General features: G+C 32.2%; 3 protein-coding genes and 1 long non-coding RNA gene across 4 annotated transcripts; 1 reads left to right on the top strand and 3 right to left on the bottom strand.

The window, feature by feature from the left end:
• Positions 1-161: 161 nt before the first annotated feature.
• LOC108781559 (interferon-inducible double-stranded RNA-dependent protein kinase activator A homolog) lies at positions 162-2,483 on the bottom strand. The gene is made up of 3 exons (XM_018549562.1): positions 2,251-2,483; positions 933-1,362; positions 162-854 (listed from the first exon to the last, which is right to left on the bottom strand). The coding sequence occupies exons 2-3, from the start codon at positions 1,275-1,277 to the stop codon at positions 171-173; spliced, it is 1,029 nt and encodes a 342-aa protein (XP_018405064.1). The 5' UTR covers positions 1,278-1,362; positions 2,251-2,483; the 3' UTR covers positions 162-170.
• A 1,508-nt stretch (positions 2,484-3,991) lies between these two features.
• On the top strand, positions 3,992-5,436 carry mRRF1 (mitochondrial ribosome recycling factor 1). The gene is made up of 2 exons (XM_018549575.1): positions 3,992-4,611; positions 5,193-5,436. The coding sequence occupies exons 1-2, from the start codon at positions 3,992-3,994 to the stop codon at positions 5,434-5,436; spliced, it is 864 nt and encodes a 287-aa protein (XP_018405077.1).
• Positions 5,437-9,062: 3,626 nt separating this feature from the next.
• LOC108782269 (uncharacterized) lies at positions 9,063-9,981 on the bottom strand. The gene is made up of 3 exons (XR_001940982.1): positions 9,813-9,981; positions 9,580-9,629; positions 9,063-9,503 (listed from the first exon to the last, which is right to left on the bottom strand). It is a non-coding gene; the product is annotated as an uncharacterized LOC108782269 (long non-coding RNA).
• Positions 9,982-10,419: 438 nt separating this feature from the next.
• LOC108780630 (2-aminoadipate transaminase) lies at positions 10,420-19,979 on the bottom strand. The gene is made up of 9 exons (XM_018548399.1): positions 19,883-19,979; positions 18,603-18,769; positions 17,263-17,539; positions 16,951-17,112; positions 16,531-16,783; positions 14,467-14,581; positions 14,119-14,224; positions 12,728-12,894; positions 10,420-10,488 (listed from the first exon to the last, which is right to left on the bottom strand). The coding sequence occupies exons 2-9, from the start codon at positions 18,762-18,764 to the stop codon at positions 10,420-10,422; spliced, it is 1,311 nt and encodes a 436-aa protein (XP_018403901.1). The 5' UTR covers positions 18,765-18,769; positions 19,883-19,979.
• Between the last annotated feature and the right edge of the window lie 2,903 nt (positions 19,980-22,882).

The following is a 22,882-nucleotide window of genomic DNA, read 5'->3' as shown; positions in this document are numbered from 1 at the left end:
TACAATACAGAATACAAAAACATTTCAAACAAAATTACAAGATGTAATTAAAATTTAACTGTATCAATCCAAAAACCTCGTGTAAAATTGTGTAAGATTGAGAAAAAAACCTTCATAAGTATTATCAGTATTACGTAAAATTTGTATTTTAATTTTAGCAATCTTGCATTTTACGATAAAAGTAATTTAATAGATTCTACGATTTGACATAACGCTTGCCAAGAAGCTTCGGACTCATTCTTACCCATACCAATTTGTACTAGAACAGGACACGTATTAAGCTGTATTGATTTCATATAACAATTATCTGAACTAACATCATTTATATCAATTGTTACATCATCTTCTGATAATATAGTTTCTAATTGAGATAACTTTTCTTTTATAACATCTTCGCTAATGTATTCACTGTTAACTAATTCATTGGGAAACATACATTCCAATTGTTTTATTATTTTATCACGCTTATCCGTCTCCAAGGAATTTTTCCAATGAGTGTGGTACTCTCTTAATTTAAGACCTAAGTTAATCTTTCTCGATTTGATCACTGCGCGATAGCGTTCTTCTGCATTTTTATTCAGTGTTTCCGTGTCAATAGTTGTAATAGAAGAGTTTGAAGAATCTTGTTCATTTTTCTCTTTAAAGAGAGAACTTAACTTATCCAGAACACTTTTTACTTTATCCACCATTTTTTTTGCTGCATCGTGTTTTGCTTGTTTCTTTGTAGTTGCTATTCCATCTTCTTCAAAATTAGATGTTTTACATCGAATAGTAAAAAGTTTAGCATGTGGTGGTCCAACATCCCGAATTAGAATATATTCTGGTTCGTTTAAATTATTTTCAGCACAAAGTTCCTGTAAAAAACATGATAAATAAATCCATAGAAATATGTAGCTGTAATAATAGTAGTTATATAAATTTAAAATAATTACTTGTAATTCGCCTATGGCATTAACGAAAGGTACATTTCCTGTCTTTGGTGGCAGAGGTATCGAATGAAATGGTGATTTAGATGGAGATTCCGTTGGTGTATTAGCATCTGTTAATTGTGGATAATTTCTGTGTGCAGCAATTTCTTTCAACATAGCTGTGGCAGCTTCGTGTTTTGCATCTTTCTTACAACGACCTGTACCAGTTGCACTGAGACTGTCGCATGTAACTCGATATGTAAAAGTATTTACATGACGGCCTCCACCATCATGTATTAACTCGTAATCAGGTATCATCCCCTGCTTTACCATCATCTCTTGGAGAATAGAAACTGGCGTTTTACTCATGTTGATCAAATTAAAAGTTGTTTTCCAATTTTCAATAATTTATTGCATTTATCAGTATCTACTTGTATCCAAATCAAAAATGACTCTGCAAATAACAATTATACTTAGAGCTTTAATGAATTCACAACTTGTAATAATAAATATAGACACTAAAAAAATTTCGTATTTATATTGGAAAATCTATTCAAGTCCTTGTTAATATTTTGTTAAATTTTTTAACATATTTGAGTGTTATTTTAATATAATGTAATTATGTTATTTAAATAATTTGTGTTAAATTTATATCCAACAGTTTTAGTATCAAACTAACAAATATTTTGAGTAAATGATCAAATAACAAAAATAATATGTTCAAAAATGTAAATTCTAAGATAAATAAATAAAATATGTATTAATTTAATATATCATAAATGTTAATTTTGTTGAAAAAAATATACTTCCATAGTTTGTTTATAAATTGTATCATCTTTTTGTATATATCTTTTGTGTGGTATATATATATATATATTAACTAGTAGTTTTTTTGAACATGGCTAGAGACACTACTGCGTCTCCTGATATATATATATCTCAAAGCATAGAGAATAGACTGCGGAATCCCGTATCTAAGTAGTATCAAAATGTGGTCGACGAAAATGAAAAAGAGAGAGTCCGTGGAAAACGGCCAATTCTATCTTTTTCCATTCGATGGTGTAATGTAATGGAAGAGAGAATGAGAGGGAATGGCCGTCTTTCACGGTCCCTCTATCATCCCTAAGATCGATTATTTTGGCACACGGATTGCGCAGTCCATTCTCTATGCTTTGGATATATATATATAATTCTTGAATTGTTTAAAATGCTCAAATATAAACATAAATATAATTTTAATTTACTTTTAATTTAGAAACGTTAGTATCACGTTTCTCTTCTATATATCCTTTTTGATATAAAATAAAAATGTAAAATTGCTTTAATTATTAGCAATACCTACCGTATTTACCATAAGTTTGCTAGTATAGGTTTTTGACGTATAACTTCAAACGTGGAACGGTGGAAGTAACAAATATTGTCACAAGAATTAAGGAACTATTTATAAAAAAATTATCTAAAATTTCGTAGTCTGTCAATTATGCCAATAGAAACACAGTGCAAATTTAGAAAAAAGTGAGAACTAGCATCACAAGATCACCGGCATCAGCCTTTTTCATGTGATATAGTGAACCACAGTGAACGCTTGGAACTGTTTGGAACGAAGTTACACTAGTGACACCAGTTAGCATAATGCGAATTTCGTGTATTATTGACAGTATTGACACTGCCGATAAAGTCGTAATGTTGAAAAATTGAGATGTGATGCGATTATTCTCTTCATTTAAATGAAAAATTGATGCTGAGCGCGACTACATCTACAAATATGATATACATATACTTTATATGTACTTAATCCTTAAACCTATCAGAAAACTGTGTATTCCTATGTATCCGATTAATTTGTCATAAGTAGAAACCGTGTTATTACTATTCTTATCGCTATTCTCTCACATTGGGCGCATTCAGCAGAAAAGAGCGCTACGAGAGCGCTCGCTGTTATTGGTATATTCTTCCAGATTTAAAATTCTGATTGGATGATCTAGAAGAATACACCAATAACAGCGAGCGCTCTCGTAGCGCTCTTTTCTGTTGAATGCGCCCATTGTGTTTGGGGCTTTATGTAATTTTTTTTGCTACAGCTTGGGTATATACTGATTGAGTACATTGCAATGATATAAATCTATTCTCATAGATTAAAAAATTAAAACCTTTTCTTTTCAATGGGTTTTGGAAAGCAGCTTACTCACCTAGCAATTGGTTCTTACTTATAGATCCATAAATAAAAACCAATTATTTGGTGAGTAAGCGCCATTCCAAAACCTATCGAAAAGAAAGTGTCACAATAATGGTTTAGGATGCTGTCCCATGATACGGAAATTACACCGAAACGGAACAGTGAGACCAATTACAATCGTAGAAAGGAAAGTAGAGTAATGATTGCAGAGCTCTGATTGGTCTCACTGTTCCGTTCCGGTATAATTTCCGTATCATGAGACAGCACCCTTAGGATGTCTGACAAACAATTTTGGAACACAGCCTTTGGTAAAATTAACAAATAACAACACAGGTTTATAACCTCACTTTTAAAGTGAGTTTACGAGACTTCAGGCTGCTTTTAGATGCAGCGTAAGGGTGCAAACCCATGCAGCGAAATAGCGTAACGCGGAACGAGAGTAGAACCAATCACGAGATTCTCTAGAAACACGGAATGCTCGTTATTGGTTCTGCTCTCGTTCCGCGTTACGCTATTCCGCTGCATGGGTTTGCACCCTAAATCATGGATTTATTGGCTACGTTTACACCGTGCATTTAGGCCGCGGCCTAAACAATAGATGTCCTTGTTTATCCTGTAAGTTAAACAAAGATACCTATCGTATAGGTCGCGGACTAAGTGCACGGTGTAAACATAGCCATTGACGTTTGTGAAACTGGCCTTAAGGTTTAAGGTTAAGTAGCCGAAACCTCATTCACGATCAAATCAATAATCACGTGTGTGTGTGTATATATATATATATATATATGTGCATATTTAAAAGTACAGTTTACGAATATTACTAAAAATAAATATCTAAATTAGATATTGGATATAGATATGACATAATATATGATTATATATATTGAACATTTATCATAATAAAAAAATGGGAAGTTTAATAGGCACACATTTCTGTTCTAATAGTCAGTTAAAAAATTATATGATAATTACAGCATTAAAACTAAGAAAAAAATATGTACATTATTGTTCATCAAATAAAATAATATATTGTCTTCAGAGTCAGCAAAGGCCTCTGCAAATCATACAGTGTTATAATACTTCAAATTCTTCTCTTTGTAAATTCATCAAAACAAATAATGCAAGAGACTTTTCTATGACTTCTGATCTATTAGCAAAAAGTAAAAACCGTGGAGAAAAGAAGCAGAAGATACAACACATTGATTATAATGAATTTGAACAAGTTATTGAGGTTAATAAATTAATATCTCAATTTGATAATGCAATTGAAAGGTTAAAAGATGATTTTACCCAACATTTGTCAGTAAGATCAAGTATAGGTGCTATCGAAATGATGTCTGTCAAGTTTGAAGGAAAAGATTTCACATTGCAAGAACTTGCACAAATTAGTCGTAAGCCTAAATTGATAGTGTTGAATGTATCTACTTTTCCACAAGCTATCCCAGATATTTTAAAAAGCCTTATGAAAAATCAGATGAAGTTAAATCCACAACAAGATGGAACCACAATTTATATTCCTATTCTTAAGTAAGTTTTTAAAAGAATATAATATTTTCTATGTATGTACATATTGTTATATCTTAATACTATTATATCTTAATAAGAAAAATTTTAAACTTTACTATCCTTTATAATTATCTCGATAATTATTAAAAGCCAAAATATATTATATTGTTGTATATTTCTTAAGTTTGAAAAATTCAATTATACAGAAATATTATGCTAATATATTTTCAGAAAAAAGTATTAAATTATTATTTATATTTAAAAAAATTTTAAATTGAATTCTATATATAAGCAATATATAATTAAAATTTATAACTGAAATAGTATTCATTTTTTATCTATTTGTAAAATAAGATAAAAATATAATGTGTGCCTTCTAACAAGCGGCACAATACAACACAGTAATCATCTCATTCTCGTTTAACATTGAACAAGGATGTACTGATACACTGTGTTACATCATATCATCTGTGTCACTTGTTGGAAGATATCTAATATACATCATGTGTAATAACTAAATATAATTGTTATTTTAGATTAATATATATATATTATATACAAAGAAATATATATAAATGTGTGTGTATATTGCTATATTACAGAGTAACAAAGGAACATAGAGAAATGTTATCTAAAAATGCAAAAAGCTTTTATGTGAAATGTTGTGACAACGTTAGACAGATACGTAATAAACAAATTAAGGTAATAAAGCAAAAGGAAAAACTAGCTAAAGATCTAGTGTTCAGAATAGAAAGTTATATAGATATTCTTAGTCAGCAGTACATGAGTAAAGCCGAACAAATGTTGGAAACCAAACAAAAAGAGTTAGTAGGTGATTCTGAATAAATTGGATTGTAATAATTTACAATTTGCTTTTTACTGTATACAAATCTACATAATTTAATTATATAATAAAAAGAAATATATATTCTTACTTTTATAATATTTTATTACCCAGTACTCTTATACATTATACAGGGTGTTTGAGAATTAATGAAAAATTTTGTCGCATAGGAGTAGAATGCACTAAACTGAGGAGAAAAATCTTCTACCGTTTTACAATTTTCGCAATAGTTAACGAGATATTAATTTATAAAAATATTCAAATTTGCCCAGCCCATCGCCAAATGCAAGCGCGCGGCTGAATACGAGTCGCCTAGCGAGGTGCGCCGCGCGCGTTCACTGTCGGTAGGACGGTAGGTAATCATTGCCGTTTGTTATAAACAACGCGTGCCTAGCGACAGAGCATAGACACGATATATACAATTTAATGGACATTATATTGAGATACAATCGTGACTGTGATTTAAATTTACTGCTGGCGGGATATGGTAACCATTCTACCCGCGGTAACAAATTAGTTATTCAAGCCTCCGATGGATTAGGATTTTCTCGCGATAACAATTACTCTGATTCTGACAAAAGACGGAAAATTCTAGCTCGACGACGTTATTTGTTCGACACGGAGACAATAACACGAACAATTACACGCAGTTACAGATACGACACGCGGTGACTTGGTGGCAACGAGAAGTGGCGAGCGTTATGCGAAAACACGCAATAATTCTGAGAGCGATTCGGGCGAGTCGCACACGGTATCCAATAAGTTCTCTATTTGCGATCGCCCTCGTTACGGATGGTATTCGATCGGCATGCTGTCGACACGTGCATTTCACCCGATATCGCGACGCAAAGAATCGGGGACCTTACAAATCCCGATGCTTGTCTGACCGATATCCTCAGAATTCTCCTCCATCCCTTCATCAGCCAGGAAACCCTCGGGTATTCTCTCTGCTTTTCTCTCTTTGTGATCCAGCACTTTCTTACAATTTTTCCTCGATCACTCTCAACTCGTGTTCACCACGCAAGTGAAGTCCATATCCTTGGCAGGAGGCACGCAGGCCGCGTCGTGTAATACAGGATCATGTTATCCTATTGGCCGCTAATTTGCTCGCACAGCCCCGTGAATTGCGTGGGCCCGCGGTAGCACGTAGCTCGGCGTAAAATCCGAATTTTCCTCAGGGTCGTCCTCTCCTTGCTTACTCTGCCGATTTCACTCCCCGGGGTAGATTATATGTCCAAGGTGGCGAGCCCTGAGCCACCGTGTACTATAGCGCCTTCTGCCTCCACGTGCAGCTTTCACGATAGTCTTCTCCAGCTGCACGGGTGCCTGGAAGATTCTCTCTCCAAGTTGGAAAGGCTCTTACTTTTCTCTATAAAAGTTATCGGCACTAAGAGGGCATAAACAAAAGGATGATAGTAATTATACGACCTGCGCTTCCCCGCCGCTGAGAGTATTCGTCGCCAATAATTTCCTTCTCGGACTCTCCTCTAGCAATCGGGTGAGATAGCTCCATACAATTCAAAATATAGCCACTAATCCTCGTACGTCTATTGCTAATAAAAATGCTCGCACAAAGAAAAATATTACAAAAATTACGAAATTAATACGGCGCATGAAAACCAGCGCCCGCACGCAAATACGCTCGCCCTCCCGAGAGGGCAGAATCCGCATGTTTTAATTATCGAACCAGTAACGGACAAAAAACGTCACGTCACAATGTATTATATTATTATATTTTTTGTAGTATGAGATGTTTGCGATTGCAGTTGCTTAAAGAGAATCTGAATTAATAATAAAAATAGATGATAAAGGAGAACTTTAAAGAATTCTAGTTGAAAATAAAATTTATTAAAATATTCGTTTATTTTATACAATTATACATATGGTAATGTTTTCTTGGATACTACTTGATACAGATCTTTGTATTAAAATTTTTTTGGAATTTCATAAAAAAATAGGAATTTGTATTATGAAGTTTCGCTCATATTTGTGAATTATGTACGTTCTAAAGGTGAGTATCCACTTACTACGCAAAACGTTTGCGAACGTTTGCAAGCATTTTTAAACTGCGAATAAATTCGGCGAAGCCTTCAAACACAGAAACACTACATACAAAATATTCAAATATTCGCAAACATTTGCAAATGTTTGTAAGAAAATGCTTGTTTAGTGAATACTCTCTTAATATATCCTAAACTTAAACATAAATTATTTGAAGTGTCTTCGTAACAATTATCCAAACAATATAAAATTGTAATTAAGATTTTAAAGTTTGTCATATTTTTTGAGATATGGCTGAGATATGGCGAGTTGAACACAAAAATCTATTGAAATTTTTTCATTAAAAAAATTACTTTTTTGTTTATAACTTGAAAAAAAATACAAATTTAATTTAAAGATAAAAAAGACGCGCTATTCTACAAGAATCAGTCGTCAAAATTAAAATTAGAGCGATGTTCAAAATTAGCCCTGCGTCTAATACATATCTCGCGAAATCCACGCATATCCCCTTATAGAATCCAGTCCCTTAATTAAGGCTGCGATCCACTTAGCGCTTCAAATGCTACGGAGCATTTGTATCACTAACATGACTGGTCCATTTGACGTTTCGGAACGCTTCCAGCAACTCTGATATATCATCAATACATCAATTTTTGCTCTCGCTGCTTTACCTCGGGAGGTGGGTTGACTGGAGCGTTTACGTAGCGATTGTAACATTCGGAACAATAATGGATTCAACCGCAGCGTTTAAAGTGTAGTGTTCAGAGCATTTGGAAGAAGTAAGTGGACTGCAGCCTAAATATAAACTTGAAGAGAAAAGGGCACTAGGAGTTAAGTGTAGATAACTTTACGCAAATATGTTGATATACTATAAAAAACAACATTTTTTTATTATAATAATTGTGCTTACATGTTTCGGCTCATTTTTTAATCTTTTTCAGAGATAATGAAATAATATAAATAAAAATAAAAAAAGAGTAGTATAGCTAGGCGGGTTCTAAGCCATGGTCCTCTGAGGGGAGATGAGGGGCGAGGGAAACCCGCGGCGAGGGGGGTATGACGTCACGAGAGGGAAGGGGGATGACGTCATAAGGCGAGGAGTATAACGTCACAGGAGGGGGGAATGACGTCACAGGGCGAAGGGTATGACGTCACTAGAGGGGAGGGGGATGATGACGTCGGGGGAGGAAAATGACGTCATAAATTTGCGCGGGGTCCGCGTAATCGTTAAGGAGTCAATAGCCTCCGGGCGCCTTCGCACGCGGTTATCGACAAGCTGATAACGCTGTCGCAGCGCGTTATATAATACCGTTATATTCGAGACGGTATTAAACTAGTGTATGAACTAATCAGAGCCGTATTAGCATCTTAAAACATTCCTTGAGATTTAGACTATGTTTCGACCATGAATTTCGGCTTTAGTCTTATTATATCTTATTTTTCTAAGATATTTAAAAGACATAACAAAATTTTTTAACTTAAAACAAAGTTATAAAGTTAAAAAATTTAACGTTTAAAAGTAACTTAGTTAGATTAAAAGTTAATGCATTTAAAATTAACTAAGTTAAGTTAAAAGTTATTAACTTTTTAACTTTTAACGTTTGAACTAGTTACTACCCAACCCTGATAATAATAATAAAGCACAATCCTCAGTAATTTCAGAAAAGTATACAAAAGACATTAAAATGTGGTGAATATGTACAAATAAATATAAATATGGAAAAGAAATAAATAAATATACTTACAATTCCAATTTTCCGGCTCTGGATCCTCATAGGGCCGCAATCCAAATAATTCTGTGGGAGGCACATATAGACCGGAATCCATAGTCCGTTCTCAATCTCAAGATCAATTGAAGCAATGTCTTAAGACGTTAATACAGTTCGTGACGTCTTAAGCACTAGCTTCAGAACATCTCGAGTCTTAAGCAATATCTATGGATTCCGCCCATAGCCTGCTCCCACATATTAAAGATCTCGTCCTCCGTAGCACCGCCGCTTTATTCTAATGAAGTGGCGGTGTTCAAAAGTTCATGAATCCTGAAATTTATATGTCCTCGCCATACGTTCTGAAAAGCGAATATACTAATATAATTTTTGTTTAATTTATAGTTAACTTACCAATAGTATAATTCTCACTCTAACCTCATCCTTCAATTGTAAGCAGACAACAGGATCATTTATCCACCATTATGCTAAAAATAAAAACGATAAGAATCACTAAATCTACATTAAATATTTCTTGCTAGGAATATATTAAGTATATTAACTTATGGCTTCAGTAGGGCACACATACCGTACCCTTAAATGTTTAAAATATTTTCCAGATTCGTGATAAATTTACTGAATGACTGAAAGACTTACAAATAGTAACTTACTGACAGACTGACTGACCGCGAGAGCTGTAAGAAGTTTTATATTTTGGTCCCTTCTGAGCCTAGTCGTAATGTTGTCATCTACTGCCGCGTTTCGTCCCGGCCCCTACTACTGGACTCGTCAGTAAGACATTGTAGTGGGAGCCTGCCTTAGACGCCTGGAGGTGTCTTAGGCCGGTATTCATAGTCAGTTCTTATTTGAAGACTGTCTTAAGTAATGTCTTAAGATGTTAAAGCGGCCCTCTGATTGGTTCGTAACTCTTCAAGACTGAACTTAAGACGATCTTGAATATAAGAACTGACTATGAATACCGGCCTTAGGTCGGTATTCATAGTCAGTTCTTATTTGAAGACTGTCTTAAGTTATGTCTTAAGACGTGAATGCAGCGCTCTGATTGGTTCGTGACATCTTAAGACGATCTGTACTCAAGACGATCTTGAATATAAGAATTGACTATGAATACCGGCCTTAGATCGAGGCTCTATATGAATAGATCTCACTTGTCTCGAATACATGTGAGAATTGGTGCGAGTCTCTTCCTTTTGGACCTCTGGTGGCGAGCCGCCACAATATTAGAGATATACGTGACAATATGACATCATTATCCGCTCAAGATATCACGTGCAAAAGTGCAATGCCTCGGTTGAAGATATCTTGTATGTCACCTCGCCATACGTTCTGAAAAGCGAATATTATAAACGTATATAATTTTTGTTTAATTTATAGTTAACTTACCAATGGTATAATTCTCACTCTAACCTCATCCTTCAATTGTAAGCAAGTCAAAAAGTATAACTCATCTAAAAAGTATACGACAAGACAACGCGCTCAAACGATTCCATGAAGAAACTTCATCATTTTTATCCATTGCAGCATTTAAATTTTTAATTTAAAATTAAAAATTTTGCTACGCCCATCGCAGTGCCCGGGACAAAAATCTAAGGGTACTGGCGCACCGCCTAAGACCATTGACGATTAAGAAAAAATAATTCGTCGAAATCACGTATGCGGAAGTGACGTTATCCCCTCCGCTCCCGTGACGTCATACTCCCCTCGCTCGTTTTCTCCCCCCCCCCCCCCCTCAGAGGACCATGGCTTAGAACCACTGAAATATATGTAGTATTTAAATAAAAAATAATATAAATAATTTATATACTATACATATATGCTGTATATAATATACATATAAATAACTTTAATATACTACTTTTTATTCAGAATATCTTACCGAAGACGAGTGTTGCTTAGATGCTGACAGGAAGCAGATATAGTGACGACGAGATGGTGGTAATTATATATAAAAAGAGGCAATTGCTATCCAAAAACATTTCGAATGGCTTTTACTTTTTTCATTTTCTACATGCATTCAAGATTCTTTCCTTCATTCAATCTTTCCATTCATTACGAGAGAGAGTTGTAAATAATAAACCAGAAAACTAAAAAACTATGAACTATTGACAAATGAATAATAATAAATTTCATTGTTTCTCTAAAAAAGTCTAAAAAATGAGCTGAAACATGTAAACACAATTATTATAATAAAAAAGTTTCGTTTGTTATATGTTAGCATTTGTGTAAAGTTATCTGCGTTTTTGAGTGCCCTTTTCTCTCCAAGTTTATATTTGATTTATACAGGAGTTTTTGTTATTTAAAATTATTATATATTTTGATCTAAAATTGTTGTATTTTTCATGACGCGTGCACGTAATGTGCCCCACAACGCAACGCTTTTGCGTGGGAAAAATAGCCGATAACTCAAGTCGTTGAGTTATTTCTCTAATGCAGAAGCGTTTAATTAGGGAAAATAGCGCCACACTACAGCGAAACTAGTAAATTAACGCAACGCAGTGGTAGCGCTCGTACAAATAACAACACGGAACGCCCTTTCAGGACATCTCACGTAAGTATAGTGTTCTATAATAATAAAATTATCAACTACGACAATACAGTACCTAAAATATTATTTGACTTATAATAACGTTTAGATAAAATCAGTAAGTATACCAGAATAGTACATTGTGTAACATGTGTGTTAAAGTTGTTTATTGTGCGACGGGGGGCTGGGACCCTCCCCGAAAAAAAATTAAAATATTTCGTAAATAAATATTTAACAATACAAAATTTTGTATTGCTCATTACTTTTAATTATAATTGTGAGATTATTACAATTTGAAATTAAATTTAAACGTTACTGTAAGTTGAACGATATTTATAGATACTGTATTGTCGTTTTGTCATAGTTACTTTTATTATTGGAGAAAACTATGCTTACCCTCCCCAGATGCCCCGAAAGGACGCTCCGGTCGCGCGCGTTTCTTCGTGTTGATATTTGTACGAGCGCTACCACTGCGATGCGTTATTTTTCATAACGTAACGCTTTTGCGTGGGGTTAGAGAAATAACTCAACGGTTTGAGGTATTGGCTATATACCGCACGCAAAAGCGTTGCGGTATAGGGCACATTACGTGCACGCGTGAGGAAAAGTAATTTACGAAATATTTTTTTAATTTTTTTTATAGGGGGGGCTGCGCTTCCCCTCCGAACCCTCCCTTCCTACGCCCCACGCACCACCCCATATGTCGCACTCGCTTCGCTCGTGCGACTTTACAATTGTATAGCATATTACTAGCACAGTGCACTTGTGATAAAAAATAGTATTTGCATCTCGTGTGGTGTAGTTGTCTATTGCGCAACGCGGACGCCGTTGGTGCACGAACAAAGCAAGTGCGACATGCGCGTCTGCGTTGTGCAATAGGCAACTAAACTCTACTCATTACACAATGTACTATTACATAATTTTTATAAATTTTTCAAATTTTAATTCGATTGAAAAACAATTTGTTTATGTTTTTAAATTGTTCTTACTTGTAATATCTTTTGTATATTTAACTTGATGTTTAATATATCTTAAAAGTGCCTTGCATAAAGTTTGTGTTGCAGTCTCCAAAACTTCTTTCGCATGAAAACTTATACTTACACGTAAAAAATTTTTTGCTTTACCTGTATATGAAAAACGAGCACCTGGTATCGCTGATACTTTGTATTCTTTTTGACACCATTTGATGAATTCGGTAGCATCTATATCTTTAAAAACAGACATAATCTGATCAGAACTATGCGACCTTGAATTTCGTTAAAAAGTTAGCACCCCATTTTTAAAAAATTATTAAAAAATGATTATTAAGCGCATATGTCATTAAAAATCATAGAGAACTCTTCGTATCGTCAAAAAGAAGCAGGAATTATCATCAGAACTATTGTATCTAAAAATTAATTTTTCAAAAATTTTTCATTTTTTTTTTTATTATTCGAAAATTTTTTTTACATATTATCAGGAACTTTAGGCAATCGCAAATTGAATCTATTAAGCCGCTCAGAACTATTCCACCTAGAAATTCGATAAAAAGTTAGCACCCCATTTTTAAAAAATGTAAAAAGTGTTTATTGAGCGGAACTCTTGTTATTAACTATAGGGAACTCTTCGTCTCGTCAAAAGGAAGTGAGAACTCTAATCAGAACTCCTGAGTACTATAGTTGAGGTGCTAACTTAACATACCCAAAATTAGATTAGATTTTTTATTTATTTTCAGCACATAGTAAAGGAGAATATAAAGATATCCTCTTTTATTATTTGCTGGAAAATTGTTTAACTTTTAAAAAAAGATTATCGCTTTCGGGAATCATTTTATTTCTTGATTTTTAATATAGTTCTTTTATGAAAACATTGTCATGAAAAAATTGTCATGAAAATGTAGAAATGAAACGATATCCGAACGATCGCGAAAGAGATATATTTTTCTTTTTAAGTACCTATAAAATGTGCATGGAGTTGTGTACTCTTTAGTTTTTTTTTAATATGAAACGAACAACTTTCTTCTCCATGTCAAAGCGTTAAATTTTAAGAATTTTTCATTTCAAATTTGTTTATGCCAAATTTCAATATTTTGTACTTTGTCTATGTCAAATTTCAAGATTTTGTACTTTGTACTCTTAACATAACCAAATTATGTGCAATAAATGCAATTATAAAATATTTACTGTTTCATTTTATAATCTATTCTTAATTTCTTTTAAAAATATTTTCTAATAATTTTTAGCATTATAAAAAAAGTAATGAATCGTTACATTTTAAGTAACGCGTTACTTTTCGAAATTGGTAACGAGTAACGGTAACGAGTTACTTTTTTCAAAAAGTAACGGTAACGAGTTACTTTTTTGAGGTAACGCGCACATTCTGGTAATTACTATATATTAATATGGCAAAATAACTTATATTTTAAATATTATATAAAAAAATATTTGTTATACCTGAGGGAAGATGGATCCAAACGAAATAACCTCCTCGTGGTCGCTGATATGAACAACAGTTTGGTAGAAATTGATTCAAAGTTGCACAAAGTGTATCTAATCGTTCCTATAAATTGACACTTATTTTATTTTTATATAACTTTTTTGTATTAAATAATAGCATAAAAGAATATAGAAACAATTTTCTATATAGAAAATAGTAAAATTATAAGAGCATACACACAATCTATTTTTATGGTTAACATAATGATTTTTGAATAATTATCACTGATTTAAGACCAGTAATATTATTATACTTTTGGAACATAAAAACAATAGGTAAACATCATTTTACTTAATGTAACACACCTTATAGATCCTTATAATTCTGTCAAGATATTCGTCCTCGAGATTTTCATGAAGCATACTCGCAATTATTCCGGAAACATAATGATTAACTCCACCACCACTGCACATTATGCCTCTAAAACAATTAAAAGCATACAATATAAAACAGTTGTAATAATATTAGACACAATATTTTAACAGTTTAGCTGATCAATAAATTTACGCTAATACATGAATAATAAATCTACATAAAGAATCGATAATATTTAATGATTGAGAGAGAGAGAGACTTTATAAAAATTAATAAAAATAAATTTGACTTTATATAAATGATTTTTATAGTACATAGGGTAACTATCCCTATTAGTGTGTCTTTTAGCCAAATTGCTCATTTCTGAATTAATTATTAAATACTATAGCTTTAATTCTGTCTGCTTAAAATCATTATTGGATTTTCAACTATTTCTTTTTCTTATAATATTTTTTAAATATAAAACATATTGATATTTCATAACGTTTTTAATAAAAATAAAACATTTTTGTCCCTATTAGTGTGCCCATCGAAGGAGCGATGCCTATATTAATGTGCCCCCAATTTGTGTGCTTGTCTGCATTTGTAATTTGCTATGAAGGATTGATCTCGGAACCTTATACCATTTGCTACCAGTAATTATCGGTATGATTTCCTGATTATCCATTGCTTCTAAAGCTTTGTCCATCACCTTTTTGCTATATTTTACACGCATTTTCTTGTAAGGCTGACTTATTTTAATATAGTTACTGAAACAGATAATGGTTATAAGCTAATTGTTTAAGTTAATATTACATACATCATTATTTTAATAATCAATATATAAAACCTATGTATTCATATAATATACATTGGTATACAGACAAATAGAGTCAATGTGTTGGTTATAATATAATTTAACAATATACAATACTAATTTGATTTTGAACAATTACGAACAATTCCGTCATCATTATTTTAAGAACGTTCTCCGAAAAATCTATTTTCTTTAGATTTTTCTGAAACTTACAGAAAAAGCTTGTTTTAGTGTTCTGAACATATGCTTTGAAGCTCAGTACTGGATTAAAAATCGAGATATTCCACTTCAAAGTTGAAACGTTTAACGTAGAATCCCTATCTAAAGCTTATTCGAAAGTGGTTTTTTATTCACTGTAAAAAAAGTTTTCTTTAGAATTTTTTGAAACAAAGAGACATAAAACTTGATATTACAAGGTATAATATGAAATTTTCCTGAATATAGTATGTCTTCCGGTATTCATTTTTAAGAAACCATTTAGCAAAGTAAGCAGCTCCGCTATGTTTTCGACCGGCGGCAATAGCGAAAGCGAGAGGGAAATAATGAAACAAGTGAAAGAGCGGAGTGGTAGTCAACTGTTACTTTCTGTGTGTAGGGGCGATTACGTGGACACGAGTAAACTTTAGTTTGAGCACAACTGCAGTCGGAGAACGTCCTTAATTAGACTTACATTATCAATTTATAGGTAGGTACTCACAATACGACACTCAAATCTCGAGATCGAAAACAAAATTAGATTAAGTAGCTAACTGAATACAGGGCACACTAATAGGGACAATCTTAAAATCTTGCGGTTACTGGACTCATAAAAAATAATGCAAAACGCTTTTAATGTCCTTAAATACTTCACTATTTTATAATATTAAACTATTTTATAACATAATATATAATATATATTCTACATAGTGTAAAAGTATGTTAATAATTAATTTATTCATCTCTATTGCGTAAGTGATTTCTTATGGTTTTTTACAAGAATTTCGAGTAAATTCCTCGAAATCTTGACATGTATCTTTTGAAAAAGATTTACTGTGTATAAGTAGTTAAAAAATAGAATATTATCTTTGATAGCACATATATATTAATACTTTAACTTAACAAAAAAAATACTTTTCCTTATTTAATTGTGCTAGGTTTCTTTTATGGCTCATTTAAATATACGAAGACACACTAATAAGAACAGGCACAGTAATAGGGACAGATAACTAATTTATCTTTCATCAAATTTTTTTTTAAGAGAAGGAATAAGATTCCTTACGATGTTTTGACAATATTCACTATACGCGCACTGCATTCGAGCCAGCCGAATCGAATCGCTGGCGAAAGAATTTTAGAGAACGAACAATTTGATACAATGTTTCCTCCTTTATAATTTGTATCTTGTGGATCATCATAAGAAAATAAACGTGATGGAGGTAATCCTTGCTCATAATACAGCAAATTGTATACGTCATCACAGGCTACAACTATGGCATTGTTTCGTGCAATCTCCACTAAACGTTTGCATTGATCTACCGAAAAATAAATATACTATAAGAATATACTATAAAAGTAAATATACTATAGAGTATAGAGACTTGTATATACATATTTCAGATTTATAAATTATTTAAAAAAAAAAAGTACAAAATTTTATTTATTGATTAAAAAAGATGTAATGAAACAATATTAAAATTACCAGGCAACAATGTCATTCCGGTAGGATTGTGAAAAATTGGTATTGTATAGAACATTGCCCAAAATATTTTTTGATCGTTTAGAAAAAAGTTGCCTTTTGTCTTCTCTTCAATTATTATTTTTTCCAATGCATCTAGATCTACTATGTCATCCTTGATTGGCACTATATGAAATAAAAACAATAACAAAGAATTTTTAATATTTCATATAACATTTTAAGAATATTGCATCTCATAAGGATATTTTATTTTTTTATATATTTAACATAGATTTAGACATTATTTTTGTTTTATAAATATATAATATCACATACCTGTAACTATTCGCATTAATGGAAATTGTTTAAATGCATCTAAAGCAATCATATATGTAACTTCCTCTACAAAAATAATGCCATTTGGTGAGAGTACAGTATTCAATAATAGTTGAAGACCATGCGATGCTCCACATGTTAATATTAAGTGCTCTCTCATTACGGAATTTCCATATCGCCTGCTTAAAAATTTAGCTAATTCATCGCGACATTCCCAAAGACCTGCCGTAATACCATATTGAAAGAGATAATATTTTCCTTCCTCTTTTTCTTCCTCCTATAGCGATATTTAATTCCATCAACATAAATGTTCATAAAATAGCAATAAATATTTTATTTTTTATTTAGAGTCTTTAGAATAGTTCATAAATGCAACGATATTAATTACTATAATTAGTTATATAAGTATTACTATTACATCTTAACATAGAACAATATTATTTAAAAATCGTGTCATATTAAAGTACTATCACGAGTTACTAATTACAATTAGCTATTGCGTTATTCATGCAATTTAATAAATCCAGCGGAGAGAGAGATAATGTAAAATACAGTTGAAAATAGAAATGATTCATATAGCATATTTTTAAATATCATTATAATAGGTAATATGATTTATTCATAATTGATTTTTAAAATAATAATTCAGAAGTATACAAAAAGTTGTTGAGAATATGTAATCGATTCTGTTCACTTACCATTACTATCTCAGATTGTGATCTGAGAAACAAGGAAATATTCAATAAAAATAGAAATATTTTTCAATAAAACAATGTTTGCAATCAAATTTATAAAATATACTGAAAACTATATCCTCATTTTAGAGAAAAATTAAAAAACAATTTACTATTAATATATTTTGCAACAAAAAATTGTCGCAAAATATATCAATGTGTGAAAATAAGTTTTAATAAAATAATACAATCGATGAAACCGATTTGTGAAATATCCGAAAACTTTTTTGTTTCCTCAATTAACAAATGTATCTAAAAATTAATATGCATACCCCAAAAACAAAATAAGCTATGTTTACTGCTAACAAACTATCACATTATATTATATGTAGAAATTGAAATAAATATGATTTTTAATTTTTCTCTAAAATGAGGATATAGTTTTTAGTATATCTTATAAATCTATTTGATTGCAAACATTGTTTTATTGAAAAATATTTCTATTTAAATATGATTTTCTAAAAGAATTTTTATTGTACGATTTTTTACAATTTTTAACTTCATAATCTGAGTAATGATAAGATAACAGGAGTCTTAAACATAATAATTGTCTGACAAACGCAAATTTAACAAATTATGCAAATTAATAAAATAATTGATTTTTACCAATCTATGTTGCGTTGATTTATTTAATATTTCTGCACAATATTTTAATAGGTCAGGACCAGGTGCTCCGACCGATAGGTTTATTGCCTCTTGATTGTAGACATTAAATATTGGGTCACCATCGAACAAGTGTCTCAAATATGGATCACGAACAGTATCCATGTCAGCTGTTGAAGTTTGATATGTTTTATTTTTTGTAATTGACATTATAAAGAAACTACTGAAGATCATTTTATTTTACGAAATGTATTAGTCATTTATAATTTACCCCATTCAGGGTTAGTTTTTAGTCATAGTTATGGCTATTTTTAATTATTATTTCATAATGCTCTATTTAACGTAATGTTTAATATAATAGATATTTTTAAATCACTCACGTCTTATTAACAATATCAATAAAACGATAAAAAGATTCAGTACAATTTACAGATTCTATGTATCAATCAAGCACTGCAATTTTTAATACATAAAGAATTAATAAGATTTTTTTAAAGAATGTTTCTATAAAATGTGTTATGATTGCATATATTTCTTATATTATTGTATAAAAGTTCTAAATTTAAATTGACATATTACAAATTTAAAATCAGAAGGTACACAAAACTTAACTTCAAGTAAATTATATAAACACTTAAATAAACTAATATACACAATTCTAAAACAAACTTGGAAAGAAAACAGCACTAGGAGTCAAACGCAGATAACTTTAATTAGCACAATTGTTATAATAAATAAGTTTTGCATAATATAGGCGTTTGCGTAAAGTTATCTGTGCTTTACTCCTAGTGCCCTTTTTTTCCAAGTTTGTTTTTTAATTGTACAGGAATTTTTGTTATCTAAGAATTATTATATGTTTTAATACACAATTCTGTTAAATACATCCATAGTAGAATCTATAAATGAACATTTATAATGGATTTTCTATGAATTTTCAGGAGATAAATATTATTATAAAAGTAGATCTATTAGGAATAGGAAGTTTTTGCAATACGGTTTATCCCAGATACGGTGAACACTAAAGTCACATTACCCTTTTCTTAATTAGTTGTGAAGAAAAAGATACATGACTTGAACGTTTACTGTATCAGGGATAGACAAAATCAGGTATTGCAAAAACTCCCTATTAGCTATGGAAGTATGACGGATGTTAAACGCATTACGTTTAAATACGTTTTAGTAAAAAATTTTATCGAAATTATATATTTAAAAAATGCAATGTTTATTCCATACAGCGCAGTTGCTTGCAACAACATTTTGCAAATGTTCACTGCAATTCTTACCTAAATTTGTCCAATGTGATTCGCTCGATTTGATTTTAATGTATGTACTCTCTCAATTGACAGTTGATACTGACCAAACATGACCAAACTCGCATAAACATGAATTGCTGATTACGTAAGCTTTAAGACCGCAGCACATACTTCTGCACAGGAAGTAAGATATAAGGAGACTCCACTCCGTAAAATAAAAGTGGACCCATTTTAGGTTTCGAGTTCAGCTTCCGATTCTGATGAGTGCGAGTAAGAGAAATGATCATTTCTCTTACTCGCACTCATTATGCGCAGCACTACTAAATTCACGAGCGCTGCGAGTGTCGAGAATCGGAAACGGAACTCGAAACCTAAAATGGGTTCATGTCTTGTAGACTGGCGAGACCGAGTGGAGTCTCCTTATATCTTCCTTCATGCTTCTGCATAAAGGAGCCTACAGACCAGAGCGGCGCAGCGGTGAAGCGGCGAGCGATAGCCAATGAGAGCCATGCTTTTGCATAAAAGCATTGCTCTCATTGGCTATCGCTCGCCTTTTCACCGCTGCGCCGCTCTGGTCTGTAGGCTCCTTAAAGCCCATGGCACATAGAAAAACGTAAGGCCGTAAACGTAATCAGTAAGCGAATTGACTAATCACAGTTGAGAACGTAGCAGCCGCCGCTTACATTCTCAATTGTGATTGGTCAATTCGCTGATTACGTTTACGGCCTTACGTTTTTCTATGTGCCATGGGCTTAATCCAGCATAATGCATGATAATGCATATCCAGTGAGAAATGACAATGGAATCGACTGATCATAACGAACGCATTTCGGAGAGTACTCGGGTGAGGTTTCCGAACGCAGCCAAGGAGGAGAGGAATACGGAGGGGGAATCAAAATCTTTTAAATTTGAATTTATAATTGTTTTTTTAGTAAAAAAAAACTTATAAATGAGGTTGAAATGAAATGATTAACAAAATTATATACAAGAATTTTTAATTTTATATCATACACTTTGGTTGTATATATTTTGATATAAACTTTTCTTGCACAAGAATTATTTACGTATTAATATCAACTTAAGTCTATTTTAGAGAACTTAAAAAATTTAAATCCCATGGCGCAGTGATTGCCGATTGGCAGCATCCAATCGCTTCGTATCGAATCATGTGTTTCTCTTTCGAAATAATGATTTAGAAAAATTGAATCGGTACGATTCTGTGAAAAATTGGACCGATTCCGAAAGAATTGAGAAATTAAAGAATCGCTTGAGAATAGATTCTTCAAGAGCAAATAAAAGAATCGATTCTCGATTCATCGATACAAGCAGAGAGAAACCTGAGAGCGGCCATGGCGGCCTTTTTCCTGTAATGCTTCTCACTAGCGGCACCAACGTTCATTTTCGAGCTGCGGGAACTACGTACCACGAGAGCGAGCGAGACATCGAGTCTCGTTATCTCGCTCGCTCTCGTGGTACGTAGTTCCCGCAGTTCTCTCTGCATATAGCAAGAGTATTCAATATCACAATAAAATTTGATTTGATTTTGTTTTTTTTGAATACATATACAAATGTCAGAAGTAAAAACATGGCATGTAATACGTGGTCTACAAAATAGGCAGTAACAGTAGTGGATTAAGGAGTAGGCGTAGAAATCAACAAATCATAGTTGAATGTGAGGAGGACAATTAACTATCATTGGTCAATTTCTACGCCTACTCCTTAATCCACTACTGCTACTGCCCATTGCAGACCACGCATAAGAATCTGGAGACACGATAGTGTCTCTGAAGCGCAGCGACATCGAATAAACATAGGATATAGAATAGATATAGCATTAGGTAAAAATTAATTTTATTACCGGTATTTTAGATACATGTATATATTTTTATTTTAGGATTATTTGGCATGCAGATTGTATCTTTTGTAAAAATATTTGTGCATAAAAAAAATTCTGGGAATGTCTAATAAGGAAAGTATTCGACACAAGTTTTGTTTTGTCGTATGTACATTTTCCTTATGCGTATATACATTGAAATATTGCATCCTGAAAAATATTCTTAAGAAATGTTCATAATTTACACAATGTTGAATTATTACGATTAAAAGAAAAACGACAAACGGTAAGAATGATTGTTCTTTATTACAATAAATTTTTACGATATATAATGATACAATAAAGATCTATAAATTCTATATCCACAACCGAATGGCAAATGCAACTCCTCGAAAATTACATAACGTTGGATTACACTGTACACTTTCTAATTAACACGCTCAGTCGCAATTCAATTTACATGTACAAGATTAAATCAAATATGCGAGAGTGAGGGTAACGTCCCATGGAGCGGTTCGTGCGTAAGCGGATTAGCGGATCGCCAATCACAGAATCGTTCTGTTTACAAATTTTGCAAGCAAATCTAACAGAACGATTCTGTGATTGGCGATCCGCTAATCCGCTTACGCACGAATCGCTCCATGGGACATTACGCTGAGGAAAATGGAAAGACTTTTTCTTGGTCCGCGCAAGAAAAATCACGAGTCTTTCCTCGTGCAGCGAGTATGCTTCGCGATGAATAATATATTACAAAAAGAATCTTACAATATGATAATAATTAGTAACACTTAACACAATGTACACGATACGTATTGGCTACATTATTACGTGTAAGATACTGCATGATATGCAGCGAGATTGATAATCTGTGTACTTATATAATACTTCATTTCTTGCAATATTGTTTTGCAAATACTTCTGACTTTTAATCATCATAGAATACGATTACGATAAGGAAAATGTGCAAGTATTTCGTAGTAATGGATGACGTCAATAACGTTTTGTGTTTTCAATGTCTGAGAAACGAATATATTTTATATTTAAACGTTATTGTTTTTATTTGAAAATAACATTGATTGCCTACATATAAAAAATACTGTTACTATCAGGTAATATCAATGTTATTGAATGATTTGAAAATGGAAGAGTAGATACTTTGAATTAACTATATATATATATATATATATATATATATA

The sequence above is a fragment of the Cyphomyrmex costatus genome, unplaced genomic scaffold, assembly GCF_001594065.2.
Source record: "Cyphomyrmex costatus isolate MS0001 unplaced genomic scaffold, Ccosl1.0 scaffold123, whole genome shotgun sequence".
In the NCBI taxonomy this organism is placed as follows: Eukaryota; Metazoa; Arthropoda; class Insecta; order Hymenoptera; family Formicidae; genus Cyphomyrmex; species Cyphomyrmex costatus.
The sequence above is the reverse complement of the archived record's forward strand: the minus strand, read 5'-3'. Positions and strand labels throughout refer to the sequence as shown.

Excerpts from the sequence above, each read along its gene's own strand:
- LOC108781559 (XM_018549562.1), bottom strand. The coding sequence starts at position 1,277 with ATGAGTAAAACGCCAGTTTCTATTCTCCAAGAGATGATGGTAAAGCAG. Across the intron at positions 855-932 it reads ATGCCATAGGCGAATTACAA|GAACTTTGTGCTGAAAATAA; the intron begins GTAATTATTTTA and ends TGTTTTTTACAG.
- mRRF1 (XM_018549575.1), top strand. The coding sequence starts at position 3,992 with ATGGGAAGTTTAATAGGCACACATTTCTGTTCTAATAGTCAGTTAAAA. Across the intron at positions 4,612-5,192 it reads ATTTATATTCCTATTCTTAA|AGTAACAAAGGAACATAGAG; the intron begins GTAAGTTTTTAA and ends GCTATATTACAG.
- LOC108780630 (XM_018548399.1), bottom strand. The coding sequence starts at position 18,764 with ATGGATACTGTTCGTGATCCATATTTGAGACACTTGTTCGATGGTGAC. Across the intron at positions 16,784-16,950 it reads CGGAATGACATTGTTGCCTG|ATCAATGCAAACGTTTAGTG; the intron begins GTAATTTTAATA and ends ATTTTTCGGTAG. Across the intron at positions 10,489-12,727 it reads CAACACAAACTTTATGCAAG|AACGTATGGCGAGGTGACAT; the intron begins GCACTTTTAAGA and ends TTCGCTTTTCAG.